General features: G+C 42.8%; 2 protein-coding genes across 2 annotated transcripts; both read right to left on the reverse strand.

Annotated features, from left to right (window-relative positions):
• Window positions 1-355: 355 nt before the first annotated feature.
• On the reverse strand, window positions 356-7,478 carry MRPS36 (mitochondrial ribosomal protein S36). Its single transcript, XM_056513176.1, has 4 exons — window positions 7,381-7,478; window positions 6,255-6,318; window positions 1,807-2,009; window positions 356-628 (listed from the first exon to the last, which is right to left on the reverse strand). The coding sequence occupies exons 1-4, from the start codon at window positions 7,417-7,419 to the stop codon at window positions 611-613; spliced, it is 324 nt and encodes a 107-aa protein (XP_056369151.1). The 5' UTR covers window positions 7,420-7,478; the 3' UTR covers window positions 356-610.
• Window positions 7,479-7,668: 190 nt separating this feature from the next.
• Window positions 7,669-15,780, reverse strand: CENPH (centromere protein H). Its single transcript, XM_056514583.1, has 9 exons — window positions 15,611-15,780; window positions 15,464-15,519; window positions 13,502-13,550; window positions 13,054-13,128; window positions 12,324-12,380; window positions 11,372-11,435; window positions 11,004-11,055; window positions 9,696-9,853; window positions 7,669-8,457 (listed from the first exon to the last, which is right to left on the reverse strand). The coding sequence occupies exons 1-9, from the start codon at window positions 15,778-15,780 to the stop codon at window positions 8,365-8,367; spliced, it is 774 nt and encodes a 257-aa protein (XP_056370558.1). The 3' UTR covers window positions 7,669-8,364.
• Between the last annotated feature and the right edge of the window lie 6,719 nt (window positions 15,781-22,499).

Here is a 22,499-nt window from a genome sequence, read left to right on the forward strand (position 1 = left end):
CATCAATTTCTATTAGTACTTGAAGGGAAATTGCCAAGAAGATGGACCAGGCTATTCTTGGCGGTGCTGGAACAAGAGGCAGATATTGATGTCCAGGAAGTCCCACTTAGACATGAGGAAGAACTTTGTAACTGTGCACATGACCATGCACTGGGAGAGATTGCCCAGAGAGGTGTGGATTCTTCCTCATACTCAAGCACCATCTGGACACAATCCTGTGCCGTCTGCTCTGGGATGACCCTGCTTGAGCAGGAAGGTCAGAAAAGATGACCCACTGTGGTTCCTTCCAATCTGACCCATTCTGTGGTTTTGTAATCTCAACCAGTGCAAAAACAAAATTACTCTGTTAGATTGCTGATTTTCAAATGGCTAATTAGAAAAATATTTTAATGGTGCAGAGATCATATATATTCAATTGCTATTAGCCATCAACATAAAATCCTTCTCAGTCACAAATCAGTATCTTGTATGTTGTGTCAATCTTCTCACCCATCAGATGGGATTTTATTAAAGCTTTTAGTATATAGTAATTTTTAATATTAAGGAAATGCCTTTATTGTGAATATGATATCTCATTCTTCAACAATGGCCAAGAAACTATCTTCTACATTTATTCTGGACCTCCACGCTGTAAAAGAAAAGCATACAGTTAAATATATTCCATTAACAGAATGGAGAACTGAGATCAAATTCTTTTTTGCACTGTTATAGACTAAGAGACATAGTGCTAGTTTTAATTTCAGGTATAGAGTGTCAAATATCAGCATATACTAGTCATGGCAACTTTTTTTCAAGGAAAAAAACCCAAAAAAATCAATACGTTTCCTACAGTTACAGCTGCTTCCATGTCTCTTTCTCTAAAGAAACCTGCCTCTTAACCTTAAAAATGTCTGACAAACACAAATTTTAAAATAACTTTCATTGCCTAGATTCCAAGTGCAAAGTAAAAACAAAGCCAGGCTGCTTCATTACAATCCTAATGAGAAATCAGAAAGGTATTCAGTTCATTATTTTCCCACCAAAATTATTTTACAACTTACCTCACTGTTAAACAAACTTACACAAAAAGTCAGGAAATGTATCTCTATGGGAAAGAACTAATTTTATTTCTACTATATACATGCAGCCTACTTGCATACATGAAGGAAAACTGATTTTCTCTACTAACATGATTACGTTATACATGTCCTTACCATTTAGCAAAGCTTTGCAAACATCTTTTAATCTCAAACTCAAAATCACCTCACAAATTATTCACATTTTGTGCATTCTCCCTTTTGAACCATCAGTTTTTACAACTGAGAATTGTTACAGAACACAAGCAGGTTTTTCTTGCCTTTCATGTACAATGCCATATTTACAAGTATTGCAAAAAATATTTATGTCTGGTTTAATAAAATGTTTCCACTATTAAAAACACAAGAATTATTTTACTAATAAATAACTTACAAAACTAGTTTGAGAAATATTTTGGACTTGGATCACCTGGTAATAGCCTTTCCTGGTCTAAGAACAGACTTCTGTGCTCTTGCCCAGCACAGTCAAATTACACATTAAACAGCTGTTACAAAACAGGTAGTGGTGGCAGTTAATGCAGGTTGTAACTATCACAGCTGACCTGCACATCTGTTCTAAGTCCAAATCTCTCTACTCAGTGGTACCACAGTGAAAGTTGGATACCTTCAGAATTGGTACATTGGGTATTGCGTCTGAAAACAACTAAAAACCCAGAGCACACTCTTATACAGAATTACCATGTAATACCACACCAGAGGATGTAGAAAAAAGCTAAGAAAGAAAACTTACTTGAATATATTCAATCTCTTCATCTGACATTTGTTTCCTTCTGTATTTCTGAGGTAAGGTTCTTGTTAATTCAGAAGTGTCTGGTGTACCTTGTACTCTACTAACAGGTGAAATATTTTGAAAGGCTGGTGATATGCCTCCTACAGATTCCTGTGCTTTTGAAGCAAGAGGAGATGGCGTACTTGCTTGTAGAGATTCCTGTACTGAAACCCAGATTCCAAAACCAGAAATATTACAAGACTGTAAAATTAATAAGCAGCCAATAAAATCTACCATTGCTTGAAAATCTTACTCGTTATAACAAACACCTAAAAAAATTAAGTCACTCTACTTCTCACAATCGGCTTTTATTGTTAAATTTATGAGGTGCAGAATCTAAAAATTCTAACAATAGTCTGAATGGCAGAAACACTTATGTGGAAACAGAAGATGTATCAGCACATACCCTAACAATGGCTTTTTTTCTCCACTGTACTTGGAGAAAAAAAATCATAAAGTTATGTAAATGTCTGTGTGTGGGCAATTATGTAGAAAGATATTTCATTTACTGCAACTGAAAAGACGGACAAATGAAAAAGATCTAGAGGCTTATAGAAAGATAAAACTCTAAACCACAGCAGGCCGCAACATGCAATGCAGTGCTGTACTCATTTTTAATATTACAAAATAGCATCCTATCACATTTTGTTAATAATGTGCAGAATGAACACCAAGTATCAGGCATCAACAATCAATGTTAATGAAATGCAAAGAGCAAGGAGTGCATGAAGTTCTTCACAGATGAGGATCAGGAGCTAAGCTTCAGGAATTCACAATGGAGACGTTGCCTTGATTGTACAGATAGAAGAGATGACAAAAGAGCAGTGTTGTCACAGTCACCTTAGGTCTGTCCCACCACCATAGCTGATTTTACAATGGAAATATGCAATTGATCCACTGGGCAGGACAGAGATCACAGCAATATGTTCATTTCAGCACTCAGTCCTAAATATGGGAGGGAATCCATCCCAGGGTGATGAGGGAGCTGGCAGATGAGCTTGTGAAGCCACTCTCCATCATTTACCAACAGCCCTGGCTCACTGGGGAGGTTCCAGGTGACTGGAAGCTGGCCAATGTCACCCATTCACTGAAAGGATAGGAAGGAGGATCCTGGTAATTACAGGCCAGTCAGCCTGACCCCAGTACTGGGCAAGGTAATGGAACAGTTTATACTGAGTGCCATCACACAGCACTTACAGGATGGCTGGGGCATCAGATCCAGCCAGCATGGGTGTAGGAGGGGTAGGTTGTGTTTGACCAACCTGGTCTCCTTATATGACCAGGTGACCTGCCTGGTGGATGTGGGAAGGGCTGTGGGTGTTGTCTGTTTGAACTCCAGCAAGGCCTTTGACACTGTCTGCAACAGCATTCCCTGGAAAACCTGCAGCCCACAGCTTGGATAGGAGCACTGGCTGATTTCTGGGCCTAGAGAGGGGTGGTGAATGGTGCTCCATGCAGCTGGTGGCGTCACCAGTAGTGTCCCACACGGGTCTGTGCTGGGGCCAGTTCTGTTTAGCATCTTCACTGATGATCTGGATGAGGGGATTAAGTCCACCATCAGTAAATCTGCAGGTGACACCAAGCTGGGAACATGTGTCAATCTGTTGGAAGGTAGGAGGGCTCTGCCCTCTCCTCTCCCTGTAGAGAGACCTGGAATGGTTGGGTGGATGGGCAGACTCCAACGGGATGAAGTTCAATAAATCCAAGTGCTGAGTCCTGCATTTTGGCCACAATAAACCCCTGCAATGCTATAGGCTGGGGATGGTGTGGCTGGACAGTGCCCAGGCAGAAAGGAACTTGGGGGCACTTGTCAGCAGCCAGCTGAACCCGAGCCAGCCGTGTGCCCTGGTGGCCAAGAAGGCCAATGGCATCCTGGCCTGTGTCAGGAACAGTGTGGCCAGCAGGAACAGGGATGTAATTCTTCCCTTGGGGGAAGAATGGGAAAATGCAAGGCTGCACCTCGAGTGCTGTGTCCAGTTCTGGGCCCCTCAGTTTAGGAAGGATGTTGAGAAGCTTGAACATGAGGAGGCAAAAAGGTGAGGGGCTTGGAACACAAACCCTGTGAGGAACGACTGAGGGAACTGGGGTTGTTCAGCCTGGATGAAAGGAGGCTTAGGGGTGACCTTGTCACTCTCTACAACTCCCTGAAAGGTGCTTGTAGTCAGGTGGGGGTTGGTCTCTTTCTCCAGGCAGCAACTGACAGAACCAGAGGACACAGTCCTAAGCTGTGCCAAGGGAAATACAGGTTGGATATTGGGAAAAAGTTTTTTATGGAAAGAATGATAAAGTACTGGAATTGTTTGCCTGGGGAGGTGGTGGAGTCACCATCCCTAGCTGCATTTTAGAAAAAATTTGATATGGCACTCTGTGCCATGCTTTAGTTGAGGTGTTAGGGCATGGATTGCACTTGATGATCCTGAAGGTCTCTTCCAACCTAGTAATTCTGTATAATGGTAAAACACCTAAAAATAATGCTTCCACAGAAGTCCTTCCAGTGATCCAGAAAAATGAGCATGACAAGTGCAACATCTAACAGCTGAACAGGGGCTCTATATAACTATAAAATATGCAGCATGGAAACTGCATGAACCAAAGCATGTGAGCTGCTACAACACTACAGTTTTGCCTGGTTTTGTCCTTCCTAGCTCTAGCAAGACCAATCACCACAAAGTAGAGTGAGCCAGTTTTAACTTTACTGAGTCAGATGTAGTTGCAGGATTGGGACAAGCAATCAAACACCTGCAGCACTGTGACTAAGCCAGCATTGAGAGGCATATTTGGAAACTGTCAGTCATAAGACTGGGTCTGAAAGTCCCAAGGTGGTTCAGAAATAATGGAAGATCCCAAATAGAGCAAGGCAGAAGTGAGCCCATTAGAAGCAGCATATTGTGAATAGGGGACAAAGTATTTTTGTTTCAAGAAATAATACACCTGATATTAAAAAAAGAACAAAAAAAAAAAAAACCAAACAAACCACAAAAAAACCCACCACAACAGTTTCTCCAAGTTTGTTTCATCTAGCACAGCAAAGTCTAGAGATTTATCAAGGATTTTTCTCTACTGTATGTTTCAGTCTGAAGTGTAGTTGGAGTAGACTCATTAGCTAGTTAAAAACATCAGAAGTGCAGTAATCAGAAATTTTACTACTGCTGCATTAGTTCTATCAGTTTCTACCACATCCCTCCCTTCCCTGAGACCATAATGTTGCAGTAGCAATTAGCCCACTAGAATTTTATTGGCCTTTCACATCCCTAGTTGCCCTGAGGAGCCATTTAGCTATGTGGGAGCAACAATCTGGTACAATTAAATGCAGTTTTTGCTACAGCATTCAAGCAAGACAAAGTAGGTTGCAGTTTACTAACAAGATGACAGATCCTATGAAGGTATAAAAGTCTAATGTACTGAAAAGAAGATACAGTCACAAGAATCTTCTGACACACAGATAAACAAGAGGTCAGAAACACATTTTCAAGCTTTTGAGAAAGTAGTTCACTAGCATGAGAGGTGGCATATTTGGCTGAACTGTGAAAAATGTATAGAATTTTGACAGAAAATTATTGCAGAAAATAGTTCCTGAAGAGTTCACAGGTAAGTCAGAAGAGACATTTCTATGCACTGTGGAGGTTTTCAAATGTTAAACTAAACTTAAAGCTAAACTGCAGGCTTGGTAGTGCTGTGGCAAATACTCTAGAACCAGTATTATTTCAGAAGAAGTGAGAATAACAGAACAGAGCTTTTAAAGACAACTCCTACTTTTCTTTCAGCTGCTTTTTGACCCAAAAGAACTTCTAAACTAACATATTGCTAATATAAAAGTGTTATTTAAATATAATAGTATTTGGAATACCATAAATATTAACACAGGTATAAGAGTTAATGTCAAAGATTCAAATGAAATATTTTTTTTTCATCAACATTAATTAGTAACCAAAGAAAATACTTCTTACAGAGGGCTGGATCTCCCAGCTATAGTTGTGTTTTGAAAATACAGCAGAAAATACATCGTATGCTTCAATTAAGAAAAAATAAAGGAAATGTGATATAATTTATTCAAATATCACTGAATAACTAAAGCTTCAAACTGACTTGAGCACAGTCATTTCAGTAAATATTAGTATTTGGGAAAATGTGATTTTATATAAAGTAGAAAACAAACACTGGTAATCTTTGTGAATCCTTCTTGAGTAAAAAAATAAAGATGTGCATGCATTATGTGTCTACACACAGTTGTACAGAAAAGAAGTTGTGAAGAAAGTTCAAGAGTTGACTTCAAACTAAATCAAGCATGTTTCAAAACCCACTCCAACTCAGTTCAGTTGTATAGCTGAAAGAGAGAAACTGGGTCCTGGCTCTTAAATAAACAGTCCATGTAAAGAAATGTGGCACAAGCTGTATCCCAAAATACTTACTTTTAGGTCTGGGACCACTTTTTCTGTCTGGGAACTTTATTAACGGAGTATGTGGCTTGACTACCTAGAATAAGACCAGGTAGGAGAAACAGACACAGGTTACGGTGAAGAATATAACAGAATGTACAGTGTATCTAGCAACCACTCTCAACAGCTGCTCTCTAGCCACTACTCTGATACACTTACTACTTCTTGAAGTTCTAAATTCACCCCAGGAAGAATTTTACTTTAAAAAGTAGTCCTGCATCCTGAGGTCCTGAGCGGGTACAGTCTTTGTCTTCCTTTTCTCATCAGCGTGTGTGTGTGCAGAAACAGCCACTGCCATTGCATGAAGGCAATCACAATGCATTCTGCTCTGGTGAGAACCCGCCCAGAGTGCTGTGTCCAGCTCTGGGGTCCCTGAAGCAAAAAAAACCATGGACGTGCTGGAGTGAGTCCGGAGCAGAGCCATTAAGATGATCAGAGGGCTGAAGCATCTCTCCTGTGAGGACAGGCTGAGAGAGCTGGGTTTGTTCAGCTTGGAGAAGGCTACGAAGAGACCTTACAACCCAAAGAGGGCAGGTTTGGATTACAAAGATATGGAAGATTAGGAAGCAATTCTTTATTTTGAGGGTGAAGCCTTGGCACAAGCTGCCCAGAACATCTGTGGCAGTCCTGTCCCTGGAAGTGTCTAGGGCCAGGCTGGACGGGGCTTTGAGCAACCTGGTCTAATGAAGGCGTCCCTGCCCACTGCAGGGAGGAGGGGGGGCGGGGTGGGGATGTAACTAGGTGACCTTTAAGGTCCCTTCCAATGCAAATCATGCCGTGGCTCCACAGCGCTTTAGCACACGGAATCGCGAGCTGTGCTCTGCCTGTACAAAGCACTTTCACCTTGGAGAGGCCCATCTTAGGAAGGAGCTGCCAGCCAGCTCCGCACCCGATGCTAGCACAGCACCGGGCACCTGCGACACAGCGTGCGCGCCACTGCATGGCTCTCCCCAAGGACACCGACCGCCCCGGCGGCATGTCCTCAAGCCACGGCCGCCTCAGACCTGCTGCTCGGCGGCGGCAGCAGGAGAAGCGAGCACCGCGGCCCGAGCCAGGGCTCCGGCTATCTCAGACACCGCCGTCCCGGGGCCGCCCTTACCTGCACCGCCCTGGTGGCGGCCGCCATCTTGCTGCCCATGGTGACGAGCCCGGGGGCAGCCCCGGGCCCCGCCCACAGCCCGCGCGCGCGGGGCCTCCGTCTGTGGGCGGGGCCCGCAGCTGCGGCCCGGCCTGCCAAATAAACCGCTTCATCACGAATCAAAAAAACCTCCAAGCCAAATAAAACATTTTCTGGAAAATAAGCATTTTATTTTTATCATAAAATCAAGGCACCCACCCAAAAAAATAGCAAGTGATCACTCACCAAGTTGAAAATGAAGTTCATAACCAAGACAACAAGGGACCCTACACCCTCCCAAAATGTGCTACATGCCAAGAGTCCATTTCCTTCAAACATCAAACAAACAACACCAAATGAGAAAAGCGCAAATGCTAGTCAAGACTGCTTAGCTGCAGTTCATGGCGTGAATTCACTTTTGCAGACAAGAGTCACTGCTAACAAGAGCGCAAATTTTGTGGTGTTTATACAAAATACCTTAAAAACAAGAATAATCCCAATTCCAGACTTGCTCATAAATTTTCCAGATTGAGCTTTTGACTGGGACAGAGCAGGGTCATGCATCCTGATTGAGCTCCATGGCCTGCTGGTCCCCAGGAAAGGGGTACAGCAATACCTCAGTTTAAGTCCATTTCTACATGAAAGCTTGAAACCCTTCTTGCATTATTGTTGCCTTTCAGAGGAAAACGAATGCTTCAGACAGGACAGCTTGAGAAATTAGTCTTCAGGTAGTTTCTTTTCATCAGCTCTACTACCTGTTCAAACATTTTTTGTTCCACCAGAAGATAAATTTAATTTCAAAGAATTGCTTGGACACATTCTAGTTTTCTAGAGAGAACAAAACTTTTCAGAAAATTAAAATTTAAAAATTCTTGAAGTGTGTTTTTGAGAAATAAAGTCCATTGAGTTCAGTTCAAATGCATACACTGTAAAAATAAACATATGAAATATAGCATGTCTCCTGACTCACTGAAAATAGACATTTTTTTCAAGCTTTAGAACAATTGCCTTTAAAGATGGATCTTCTGCCCAGTTAACTGTGCTTCCAAATATGATGCCCTATAAATGAGAAAGAGTTACAGGTTAAAACAAGCCCTTGCAAAGGACAATTCCTAGTAAAATATCTCAAAGAAAGTCTCCTTTTTAATTTTTAATTTGAAAGCCCTTGAAATTCACAAGTGTTTGAAGTAGGATAGGGAGAAAAAGGAGAAAGGGAAGTATTGGCTTAGATCCTATTGTTGATACATAGAAAAAAAACCCCTCAAATCCATGCTTTCTGATTTCCTGGAAAGGCTTGCATACTACCTCTATTTTAAACATAGAAACCTAGAGAATATGAAATAAAGTTTGCCTCACATACAAAATAAAAGAGTTAACTTTCTTACCCTGCCATTCTGGATTGAAAATGGGAATTTACATTTAACCAAAGAGGATTTGCTCTACTTAGGGCTCAGAAAACTTCAGGAGTACAAAACCAGGAAGAGGTAGTTTCAGACTCTAATCTAAACACTAGTAAAACGTTTAATTTCTCATTCTGAATTTGGTAACAATATTACCAACACAAAATAGTAGCAGCCATAGCATGCAGAGCAAGAGGTCTGAACACCCTTTTGGTCCTTGACATTCCTGTGCAGCCTGAGAGACCCTTCCACCTTAATCCAAACCATGACGTTTTCTTCCTCACTTTGCATGACTCCACACTCCAGGTAGCCTACCAGTCAGCTGCATGTATACAGACCAGTTAGCAGGCCCTGACACATGGATAACCAAAAGGGCAAAGGCTATGCTGCTGAGAGAATTTGGAGAGTGGCTGTGGCTGCAGGCCAAGGCTTTCACAGGGCTGTAGTGGGTAACACAAACAGAGAAGGCTTGTGGTCAGAAGGGGCAGATGGAGGCTCATTGGTAGCATGGGATTAACACCCATTTGTTTTTTCTAACCATGAGATGGGGAAACTGATTTGGTAGGGTGCAGAGGTGACTCAGAATAGACAGAAATACAACCACTACTGTGACAGACCTTCTTCAAGAAAGATGCATTATTTTTTTACCATTAAGGAAACAAAGACAGATTGAAAGATTTTTTCTAAACTCTGCAAAAAATTAATGCAAAGATGCTTGTGATAATTTCGTGCTCTTAGCCTTTAAAGCAATAGAAGTCTTCCTTCTATACACATTCTTCCATTACCACTGTTAAACTTAAAGGTTTTGTGTTGTTAAGTAATATTTGCCACATAGTATGCTATCTTGAGTGTAATGAAAAAATTGTAAACTTGGCTCTAAAATCCACACAATATTACCTGGAGCACGTTTTGAAGTATTGTAGTTGTCTTTCTTGTGTTCTGTAATGTTTGAAGCATCTCCTGTATTTCAACGCCATCCACACTTTCTCTTTTCTCCTTTTCCTTTTTCATCGTGGTCTGCATTTCCTGTAGTTTCTGTAGTCTGTTTTTTAGTACTGTTACATTATTAGGAAAATTAACCTTTGTTAGGTGAACAATAGAACTGAAGATATTCCTTTTCCTCAAAGCTGCCTAAAGCACTTCCAACTGAAATAACCCTAATTTCACACTCCACTCCTTCCCTCCAATATACCTCAAAATATTTCTTTTATGAAAGAGGCAACATATGGTGTTTCTACCTGGTACCAAGCTATATCAATTGGCTCCCTGGCCAACAGCAAAACAAAGTACATGATATGCTGCCTGCATTTCCCTCACACCGGGACCAATTTGCATCTCTGTCCTATACCGTTTTCAAGTGCCACAACTTTTGTAGGTCTTTTTCATACCTCCTAAAGACCCTTACTCCTTTTTCACTGAAACTAAATTCCAAAGTTGTACAAGGAGCATATGGACATGACCAGTGAATATTATATTTTTACAGGAAATCAGGCTAAAAACTAGACTGATTAAAAGTGTTTAGGGACAGTTCATACATTGGAAGAGTGCTGGCAGAGCACTCCTTCCTTTATTTGCAAAGATATCAAGTATGTCCATTTTTCCCATGTGAACAGTTATTTTACTGTGTTTGTTCATCACTGTCAGCATATACACAAATCCCTAAGCTCGAATCAGCTGTTAATATTGGGGGCATACCTGGTCATGAAAGAAAGCATTCAAAGAACATATTTGCCATATGAAGTTCTGAATACTGATGTCACATCTAAATTTAACCCGCTCTAAGAAGAACTACTGAATACTAACATACATACACTTCTTTGTTAAGCAAATCCCCTCCCTAATCTGCAAACACCTCATAAATGTGCAGTGTGACAGAAGAGCATCTTTTATGTGCTGTAGGGTTGATTTAAATGACTAAACAATGTGTAACTTTCTGATGAGCTTACATGAAATAATAAAATGCTGCCACATCGTTTTTGAGTGCTGTCTTGCATCTCATTCCAATGTGTCAGTTTCACCTTCAAGTAGGGAACACCCCAGCTCATCTCTACAGTACTTTCCACTATTTTAACAAGTGTTATAACTGTGTTGAGTTTTGTTATTTCCCATGTAAATTAATATTGCTACAAGAACAACTTCAAAATATGAACTATAGGAACTCTACATTAAAATACAAACCAAAGTCAGTACAGATAACACACTTACAGAGTCTTTTTCTTTTAATGTCAATCAACTCTTGTTCCTTGTGACGTGCTTGCTGAAAGTAAAAAAAAAAAAAAAAAAAAAAAAAAAAATTAAATAAAATTATTTTCCAGACTCTTGTCTTCAAAAATACTGAAAGATGCTTATTCAATAAACATGAGCAGGTAAGGGCAACTCTAAAACAGACTTACTTACATGCTCACTTTAGGTAATCCACTCAATAGTTTTGACAGCAGTAGGAACTGCATCATGTCACCCCATATTTACCTTTGAATGACTCATGAAATCCTATTGTTTTAAAGTGCACTCCCTGCCCAGGCTGAGGTTGGTTGACTGGCATAACAGTAACAGAAGCTACAACTGCCACTTACCTCCTGATATTCAATTATTGTCCGGCTAAGCAATAGTATGCGTTTCCTTGTTTCCAAGATCAGCCTAAGAAAGCAAGTAGTTGAATGTTAAGACATACTAATATAAGTAGGTCTTAATTAGTTTTACTTAATTAGTTAAGACTACTAATACAAGTCAATATCATAAATGATTTAATCAACTCTATTTGGGTTAAATAAAGAATTTCTCACTTATCCTAACAGCAAAATAATATTCCATGTCTGCACACTTCTTTTTGCAGTTAATATACAGTATCATTATAGAGGCCAAAGAGTTTCCTTACTTATCTCTCAGTTTCCCTAAGATTTCATTTACATCTGTCCAACATTTTACATCACAGAGTTTGGAAGGCATCAAGAAAGCCTAGCCATCTGGAAATGGCTCTGAATTAAAGCTCCTAAATCATGAAGATGCAATCTCTTAGCAGTATTTCTGACAGAAATTAAATTTCTCATATTGCACTTCATATGCATCCACCTGTTAATAATGGGTAGGAAATTAAAAGCTACTTTTAAATATGTTTAAGCTTTCAGTTCTTTTTCAAAGACAGTTTGCTCTGACATAGCTAATTAATAAAGGCAGCATAGAAGAGGCAAGGCCCTGTTACAACCCTGTAATAAGAGCTCAGCTATTATAAACACAGGTAACTCAGGCACTAAAGACAGAAAGCTCTCTTGGCTACAAGCTGTTCTCACTAGTGAATCAAGAGTTACGATTTCTGTAATTAAAGGTAGGTGATTTCAGAGCCCAACTGTAACCATGGATGTATGAGGTCTGATCATGCTGATTTGAACCAGAAGGTAGGCAGTGTATCATTCTGTCAAATCTAGAAAAATGAAGCCTGCTTTCACAAGAGGTAAAATGAAATAATCTAGAAATAAACTGTGCAAGGTTCATTCCTTTCTAGCTATCTGACCCTCAAGAACACCTTACCGTGAGTCCTCATCATTTTGTTTCAATTTCTTTCTCAAGGCATCCATAATTTGGATTCTGCATATTGTAAGAAATAACATGTGACTGATGAGAACTCATAAGAAATGGAAAGAAGCAGGAAACAGAGAGAAACAGATTTAAATAAGTAATAGAAAAAGATAATTTCCAGGATTCCACTTTCACATTGCAATTGTATAAACAAAACACTCACTACCTTTTAAATATCACTCTTCTTAAATAATGGCACTTAACTCTCAGGACAAGGAAGAAGAATCAGTAATTATTTGTGAGAGTGACAATTCCTTTTTTCTCTTGATCAACATATTTCGACACCATTAATCCCAGAGTTTCCAGAAAGGAAGCTGGGCAAAGGTATAAATTCAAATAAACAACCATGAAACACAAGAGATGTCCAACATTATCATCTTTTCATAGGCATTTGGAAAGTATTGTCGAGAAATATGCTTACTGATCTGACTCTTTCCCAACTGTAAAGGAACTTGCGGGTTTACACATTTTAACTGTTAAGTCTTTAGTTTCGGTGGGCTTTTTTTTTGTTTCATTTTCTACAGCATATCCATCTGCATTCCTATCATTCAATGGTACTTATAATCTACCCAATCTTCCATATAATTTTAAAACCCTGTTTTAATCAGACCTATGTATGTATGCATCTATGTATGCACATACAGAGAGGAAACCTCCAAATAAAGGGTGAAGAAAATTCTACCTTTGCAAGGCCAATGTCTTGTTCTGGAAAGAGACTTTTACTTCCTCTATATTTTTTTGCAAATCTTCTGTGGCACTGAAAGACAAAAAGCAGTAAGACAGACAACCTGAGTGTGAGGATAACCGAGTTTAAAAGCGTCACATTTTAACTTGATTTCTACATATCTAATACAAGAATTTTTCACGTGAGCCACAAATAACTAGGGCCAGGAGTAATTCAGCATTGGAACTATATTAGTGAATTCTAGCCATCACATAATGAACTGCAAATTTAAAAGACACATCAGATACAGAAGTACATTGGGAGAATGAATAAAGCATTTCTTCCCCACATTTTCTTTTACTTTCCATTATTTTAACCAATCTTCTCCAAAGTACTGATTGTTAATTCAGCAATTCACTAAGAAAGAAAAATTAGAAGAGAATTTTGAAGTTATCCAGTGACATACCTCTGGATAAAATTTTCTTCAGCTGGATAATCAAGGAATTTTTCTTTCTCTGCAAAAGAGAATGTCACTAAAACAAGCATAACAGACTTTTAAATACCAACTATAAGGATAAAGGATTAGCATTTTTTGTGTGAACAAGTTATTTCTTACTCCTATGTCCAAGCTTTATTATCTTTTACTGTTAATTATTACAGCTGTATCAGAGAAATAATTAGGCTTTAAAATATTTTAATTTAGCACTTTTTAGATGAGCTAGAGCTGGTTCATTACATTTGTCTATATATGCCACTGGATGGTTCAGTGGAAGATCATGTACCCAACTGCACACTGGGCTGTATCAGAAATGTGGCCAGCAGGTCAAGGGAGGTGATTCTACTCCTCTCCTCTGCTCCTGGCAGACCCCGCCTGGTGTGCTGCATCCAGGCCTGGGATTCCCAGCATAAGGACATGGATCTGTTAGAGCAGGTCCAGAGGAGGGCAATGAAGATGATCAGAGGGCTGGAGCACCTCTCCTATGAGGAAAAGGCTGACATAGTGGCTGTTCACCTTGGAAAAGGTTGCACAGTGATCTTGCTGAGTCCTTCCAGTCCCTGAATGGAGCTTATGAGAGAGCTGGAGAACTTTTCACAAGAGTATGTAATGACAGGACAAGAGGGAATGGCTTGTACTTGAAAGGGGGTAGGTTTAGATTAGATATACTGTAGGGTGGTGAGGCACTGGTAGAGAGATTGCCCAGAGATGCTGTGGATGTCTCATCCCTGGAAGTGTTCAAGATCAGGTTGTCAGGTTGGAAAGGGCTCTGAGCAAAATTGTCTAGTGAAATGTGTCACTGTGCATAGTGGGGGGTTTGGAACCAGATGTGTTTAAAGTCCCTTCCAACCCAAATCATCTCGTGACTACAGGTAATGGCAACACCTTAAATCAGTATTGCTCCTTAACAGGAGCAATACTGGCAGGCTTTTGGCAAAAATTCCGCACTGATGACTGTCACAACCCGAGGTGTCTCCTTAGACCTGAGATCACCTCTGGAGGACATGCAGGTGGTTTGGAACCCAGCTCTTTCCAATGCCCACCAATGAGAGACTGCAGGAGGCTGTTCATGGTTGAACAGAGGTTTTCATGGTTGTTTATTCTTCCTTATCTCAGGAATGCTTTATCCAGCAAACAGCGGTCTGCTCGCCAGACGTCCAGGGCAGAATCTGCCTGAGAAAGGAAGGACTTATCTTTTATAGTCTAAATTATGTACTGTATTTACACTTGACTCCCAATACACTTCAGTCTTGTAACATGGTCCAGCTTTGTTCACATCCAATCTAAAAGTGCCAGCATGTCACCCAGCATGGATGACATGAAGAAGAAGGAGGAAGAAGTATCCACGCCCCAAATTCTCCATCTTGGCCACGAGCCCCTTAATATAAACATTCTAGAAATCTACTTATTCTACATTCTAACCGTCTAATTTACACTCTATTTATTTTTGCAGCTTGCATTTCTTCTCTCAATGTTGGTAAATTGTTCCAAGGAGCTAAATCCAGCCCCTGAGACACCTGGGTCTCATTCGAGGGTCTTTGGGGACCCCGCCAGGGGGGTCTTAAACCTCCCAGGGAAGCCAGAGGAATACTCTGGACTCTCACAAATGACCAGATTTCTGAAAACCAACACCACATGTCATTGGAGTCTAAAGTTCAGACATAAAAAAGAAAAGAAGGGAAAGGGCAGTGGTCAACAACCATATGACATCTTTGTAAACATTCAAATAAATCTCAAAAGCTGCCTAGAAAACACGCTAAAATGTACAGCCAGGAAAGAAAACATCATCATTGTAAGGAGAGCTTTCGATAAATAATTTAAAAAATATTTAAATATACATATACATCTATATATATATACGTATATACATGTATATGCGACTTCGCATTCTTTGCTAGTGCAACATCCCACTCCGAGGAGGGATATGCTTACCGGAAAGAACGGCAGTCTTGCACTCCATTAACTGCTCCTTCAATTTGTCCCTCGTGCTGTGGTGGGAGTAAAGAGACAATGGTCAGAGACTGCGCATCCCTTCATCCACCCCTCAGCTGCTTTCCGTCCCGTCCCGCCGGCACTAACCGGAGCACAGTGAGGATATCCACGTTACAGTCACCGCCGCCGCCGCCGCCGCCCCCATGGGCCCCCGCCCGAGCCGGAGTCGGCTCGAGCTCCCGGGCCGGGGCTGGGGCCGGGGCCGGGGTCCGAGTCTGAGCAGGGACCCGAGCCGCCGCCGCCTCCGCTGTCGCCATCGCCTCACTTCAAACTGCGCGGATCCCGGCGGCCCGCGCGCCCCGCGCCTGCGCAGAGCAGCGGCCCTGGGCGGTGAAGTGCAGCCCTCAGCGGCTCTGCTCCAGGACGTGCAGGGAAAAAAAAACAACAACAACAACAACAACAAAAAAAAACATTGGCAGAATACTAGGTAAAGCGCAATAATCCTTCCCTCTGACCAAGTGCTCGCGTGGAGATAGAAACAATAGGTGCAATCTACTAACGGGAGTAAAAAACAGACGGCAAAATGGAAACACTAAATGAAGAGAGCCACTGCATGGACCAGAGACTTATTTGGGTTTAAAAGCAAGAGCAGCTGTCAGTCCAGCACAAGGATTCTGTTCACCATTAAACCATGACCTCAAAATAGTCACAGGTTTTTTTGGACGTGCCCAGGGATGGTCCAAAAATTAAAATTGGATGGTCAGGAACAAAATTAAGTCAAAATTAAGACAAACACTGAATCCCGCAATACTCTGGACAGCATATTCCAACTAGTCACAGGCTCCAGGAAGATGCCTCAGCTGTGGGAGGAAAGTAACTGTGCTGGCCTCCCCACCAAAAAAAACAAACCAAAAAATTATAACAGCTTTAATAAGTTTAATACAAATAAGGTACTTTGTATGTACAGTGAGCAGCATTCTGCTTAAGTTCTTATAGGAGTTAAAAAATTTTAACCAGATCCTATATAATAGGGGAGTATAATGGTGCTATCTTGGTGCTGTTGGTGGTGATGCCTTAAAGACCTAGAAATTAATCAACGCACTTTTGAGGCGATATTAGCATAATATTAATAATATAAAGGACATAATATAAAGGCTGATCTTTATTGGAGGCCTCCAGGGGCAGACATGGAAAAACGTGCCTCCCCCCTGTCCCAGGTGTACACAGTTTTAAAAGTTTAGCAAATTAACATAATTGACAAGAATTCTCAATTAGAAGCACAAGTGATGAAGTAATTCCCACCTCTTCAAACCTCTCTAAATCCTCTCCCACTCCCTACTCTTAGACAGGAGCTAAACTTTGTGATTGAAAATGTGTCTCAAAGAGCTGGTTTCAACCTCAGCTCCCAGGAAAAACCAAGTTAGGATAGGGGCCTTGGACCCCCAGGATTTGGAGCCTCTGGAATGTGTTTTGTCTTTCTGTCTATCAAGGTAGGGAAAAGGTAGGGAGAAGTACTGGGGCTAGCTAGGAACCGTGTACAACAATAATCTACAGAGCTATGAATATATATGGAGGAAGTATAATTGCAAAAATAATTCTGGCAACAGTGGCATATTTCTTCATGACTGCCTGCAGAGAAATAAGGTTGATTATCTTTACTGTGTTCACTAACACAGTTTCAGCACATTTAAGGCTTGACGATCAAGCCAGGCCCATCCTAGTACACAAAGCCCGTTCATGGATGGTCCATGTCACCTGAGCAAGATAAAGGTCTTCAGCTCAGAAGTGAGCAGTTCTTATTTAAGTTTGTCTGCAGTGACTCAATTGAACCAGCCAGCCAGTGTGCCACATAACCATGCATATCCCCCCCACATCCCTGCACCCTGAGATTCTTACATTTTCTCAGCAGCACACTTGTCCATATTGATGACATTCTTTGCCATATACCATATAATTGAGAGAATGTCACTCTCAGTGTAAGATTTGTAGCATTGCAGAAGTGGTAACTGAAAGGAAGGGAATCCATTAGATAAGCCTATTATAATAATCCAAGTATAATGGGCTCTTCTTCATCTTGAGTTTTGCTTGGACAGTTATGGCCTCTTGTCTCACAGTGGGAGGCTTTCAAAGGTACTGCCCTACTGCTGTGCCCTTTTAGTGGTCCACAGGGAGACAAGAATATCCATCAAGGAGTTTCAGGGACAAACAGAAGGCAGCTGCTGCAATCATGGATGGAGGGAAGTGAACCATGCCATAATTCACAATGCACAGCTCCATCAGGCCAGAATGTTTTGTTCAGTTTATCTGCAGTAAGTCAGAGTTGAATATTGGCTATCTCCAGGGCAAGAGCATCCTGTCAAGCCTTGAAGAAATAGTTCCTTAGAGAACACTTTCAGAGTACAGGGTTGAAATTCAAGTGGCTTAATCACAGAACTCTTCTGTGTCATATTGGGCTGCACATAGTCTAGGACCGCCCTTCCAATGGCCATCTAGCAGTTACCTGCAGTATCAGTGACACCTTCCACTGTGGGAAACTGCAAGGAGTTCTTTTAAAATTGGATGGTCAGGAACAAAATTAAGTCAAAATTAAGACAAACACTGAATCTAAGAACCATTTATTCATAATGAAAAACAAAATCAAAGGGAGTGATTCTGCTAAAGAGGGCTAGAAAAAATAGAACAAGAGGAAGAAAAATGAGAAAGGAATGGGGTGGGGCGGAGGGAAGAAAGAGTGAGAGAGAGAGAGAAAGAGAGGAGGCCGAGACAAAAAGATACCACTGGAGGTCGGGGAGTGCCATCGTCGTCCACGGTGCCGGGCGGTGCCCGCTGCACGACAGGCGGCAGGACAGGGTGAGGGGAGGGGGCAGGAGGGACTGAACGGGACATGAGTGAAGGGATGGGGCAGGAGGGCCGGGGCTGGACACAGGTGAGGGGGTGGGGCAGGAGGGACTGGACTGGACACGGGTGAGGGGATGGGGCCAAGGGCTGGGACTGGACACGGGTGAGGGGATGGGGCAGCAAGGCCAGGACTGGACAGGGTCCCTGTGAGGATCTCTGTGGGCTGGCTTCGAGGTGGGCAGGGTTGGACCCCGGTGGCTCAGCAGGGACACAGAGAGGCAGAACAGACACGAGGGTGAGCAAGAGCCAGTGAGGACAGGAGAGCCAGAAGGTTGGATGGGGTCAGGGCAAAGAATCAGGGGAAGGCCAGCAAGGCTGACATTCTGGTGGGAGTCTGTTACAGATCACCCAACCAGGATGAAGTAGTAGATAACTTACTCTAAAAGCTGCTGGAGAATGTTTTAATATCACCAGCCCTTGTTCTTGTAGGTGAATTTAACTTGCCAGCTATCTGCTGAGAACTTAATACAGCAGAAAAGAGGCTGTCTAGGAGGTTCAGAGAGTGTGGAGGACAACTTTTTGTCATAGCTCGTGAGTGAGCCAGGGGAGGAACTGCACTAGATCTGCTGTTTGCAAACACAGACAGGCTGGTGGAAGATGTGGTGGCTGGATGCCATCTGGGGCACAGTGTATAGACTTCTTGGTATTTGGTGAAACAAAGACAGGCATCAATAAAACTTCCATACTGGACTTCTGGAAGGCAGATTTTGGCCTATTCAAGAGACTTATTCAGAGGGTAGCTTGGAAGCAACACTTAAAGACACAGGAGCCCAGGAAGGATGAGAATGCTTCAAAACAGAGATCTTGAGGGCACAGGAACAGACTGTCCCTCTGTGCCAAATGATGAGCCTATGAAGAAAATGACTGGCCTGGATGGGCAAGAAGCTTTTGAAAGAACTAAGGAAAAAAGCAAGGGTGTATCACCCTTGGAAGGAGGGTCAGGTATCTCAGGAAATGCTTAAGGAAGTTGCTAGGTCATGTAGGAAAAAAATTAGAGAGGCCAAAGCCCAGTTAGAACTCAGTCTGGCCACTTCTGTAAAGGACCACACAAAATATTTTTATAAATACATTAATGGCAAAAGGCGAGCAAGTACAACAGCCATTCTCTATTAGATGAGGGAAGGAATTTAGTAATTAAAAATGAGGAAAAGGCAGAGGCGCTTAAGACCTTCTTCTGCCGCAGTTTTCATTAGAAAGACAAGTTGTCCTCAGGACAACTGTCCTCCTGCTTGTAGATGATGTCAGGGAGCAGAATGGTCCCCCTGTTATCCAGGAGGAGGCAGTCACAGAACTGCTGAGCCGCTTGAATTTTCATTAATCTATGGGACCGTGTGGGATCCATCCCAGGGTGATGAGGGAGCTGGCAGATGAGCTTGTGAAGCCACTCTCCATCATTTACCAACAGCCCTGGCTCACTGGAGAGGTTCCAGGTGACTGGAAGCTGGCCAATGTGACTCCCATTCACTAGAAGGGTAGGAAGGAGGATTCTGGTAATTACAGGCCAGTCAGCCTGACCCCAGTACTGGGCAAGGTAATGGAACAGTTTATACTGAGTGCCATCACACAGCCCTCACAGGATGGCTGGGGCATCAGATCCAGCCAGCATGGGTGTAGGAGGGGTAGGTTGTGTTTGACCAACCTGATCTACCTGATCAGGTACTGATTTCACCCCTAACCCTTGGGCCTGCTTCCAGACAGCCCAGCTGCATCCCCTTCCCCCTTCAAACCTAGTTTAAAGCCCTCTCAACAAAGTCTGCCAGTTCATGAGCTAAAAACCTTTTGCCCTTAACTGAGAGATGGAGCCCATTGAGTTCCAGCAGGGCAGGTGCCATCAATATTGCCCCATGATCAAAAAATCCAAAATTCTGCCGATGACACCCACCCCTGAGCCACTTGCTAATGATAGGAGTTCTCCTATTCCTTTCACTGTTTATTTCAGCCACCAAGGGGACTGAGGAAAAGACTACCTGTGCCCCTGTCCTATCAACCACTTGACCCAGTGCCCTAAAGTACCTTTTAATTGCCCTGACACTCTTCTTTTCAATCTCATCAATGCCAGCCTGGAGTATCAGTAGTGGGTAACAATCAGAGTGCTGGATCAGTCCGGCGAGTCTCCCAGTGAAATCCCATACCCAGGCCCCAGGGAGGCAGCACACCTCCCTGTGGGTGAGTCCTGTTGACATACAGGGCTCTCTGTTCCTCTCAGAAGGGAGTCACCCACTACTACTACCCTTCTTTTCTTTTTGATGTAAGAGGTGGTGATCTCTCTGACAGATAAACTGTAATGAGGAGGCTCACTGGGCAGATAATTTTCTTCTAAAACATCTAAATCATCTGGCTGACTCTCTAGATCCAAGGTCTCATACCTATTCTGAAGTGACACCTGGCTTGGAGGTGGAATTTTCATCCATTAGGTGCTGTTCTATTTCCTGACAGTGGGAGCCACGGGAGTCCTCTGATTTCTGGTAGGCCTCCCTCAAGGATGGAAGGGCTGAACTCCACCAGTCTATTTCCCTTTCACTTTCCCTGATACTTCTTAGTCTTTCAACTTCCTTCCTAAGCTCGGCCACCAGTGAAAGGAGATCGTTCACCTGTTCACACTGCAGGCAGGCTTCCTCCACGACATACCCTGAAACCACTGATCAGCTCAAACACTCCGGACAGGAATGGGTCTGTACAGACACATCCTTTTATGAGGGTTCCACTCAGTTACGCACACAGCTTTTGATTCTGTAAAAACCATTACTAACAGAAACCCTAACACCAACCGGCCAACAGAAACACCATAGACAACACACAGCAGATCTTACTAGCAAGAACACCTGCGGCCCTTCCTGCTCGACCTGCCTGCGCAAACTGCTGTGCCATGCCCCCAAGGACGTGCCGCGCCCCTGTTCGCCCGCTCCGGGTCGCCACGCTCCCCAGAGGCCTCGCCTGACCCACAGGTGCCAGGTAACCCACCTGGGGGATGCGGAAAGGGCTGTGGGTTTTGTCTATTTGGACTCCAGCAAGGCCTTTGACACTGTCTCCCACAGCATTCCCTGGAAAAGCTGCAGCCCACAGCTTGGACAGGAGCACTGCTGGGTTAAGAACTGGCTGGATGTCTGGGCCCAGAGAGTGGTGGTGAATGGTGCTGCATCCAGTTGGGGATCAGTCACCAGTGGTATTCCTCAGGGATCTGTGTTGGGCCCAGTCCTGTTCAAAAAACTCCTTAAATAACAAAGCCTCAAAAACACAGCCTCAGAAAAGCCCCAAACCAAAAAAAGTTTGTGGCTCTTGTTACAGCTACTTTTTATGCCCCTGGCTCCTCCCAAAGCCTGTCTGCTGGCAGAAGACCATTAGCCCAGTCCAACCTTTCGCCATCTGGTTGGAGAAGCCCTTCTGGGGAGTTCAGTGTCTCCTACTGCCTATCCCATGTGAGGTGTTGCCATGCCAAATCCTCCCAGAGACAAGGCTTCTCCTAGTTGCCTCCTATAGGTATATCCCTTCTCCACATGCCTCTGACAACTGTTGTTGAGCGAAATCAAAACTAAATGGCTCGTCACAATCAGGCATGCTGAAATTTAACTCTGAATTTTGACAAGTTAGACTCATGTCACAGAAACATATAAATAAAACTAATTTCTACATGGGAGACAGGTCTCAGGCGGGCTCAATTGCACTCAAAAATTTTGAGCCATTTTAACATGTTGCCACAGTTAAGTACTGCCTTTTCCAGATACAATTTACAGTAACATCTATTCTCAACACTTCTGCAGTCTTTGAAGCTCTTCTTAGGCAGAGCAGAGAGAGAGGGCAACCCAGAGAGTGTGGGCAGCTAGGCTGAAAGGATAGTGCGGGAGGGAATATTTCCCAATGACCTGACGCTGTACTGATTACCAAGGAGTGGAAACATCTGTGTCTGGCCAATCAGTTTGGAGGATATAAAGGAGTGAGATTACTGACCACTTGTAGATGACACTTGTTGACAGGCACTTGCAGTTGGAGTATGAGGCTGAGAGTCTGCTGGAGTAAGAAGGAGGCTGCTGGCTGTGCTGGGAGGAGCACGACATGTGGTCGTGCAAGGGCAGATATGGTGAGAAGATGTGTGAAGGACAGTCAGGGTTACATGGCAGGAAAGGGACGGCTTGAGTTTAGT

This window comes from Oenanthe melanoleuca, chromosome Z, assembly GCF_029582105.1.
Source record: "Oenanthe melanoleuca isolate GR-GAL-2019-014 chromosome Z, OMel1.0, whole genome shotgun sequence".
Taxonomy (NCBI): Eukaryota; Metazoa; Chordata; class Aves; order Passeriformes; family Muscicapidae; genus Oenanthe; species Oenanthe melanoleuca.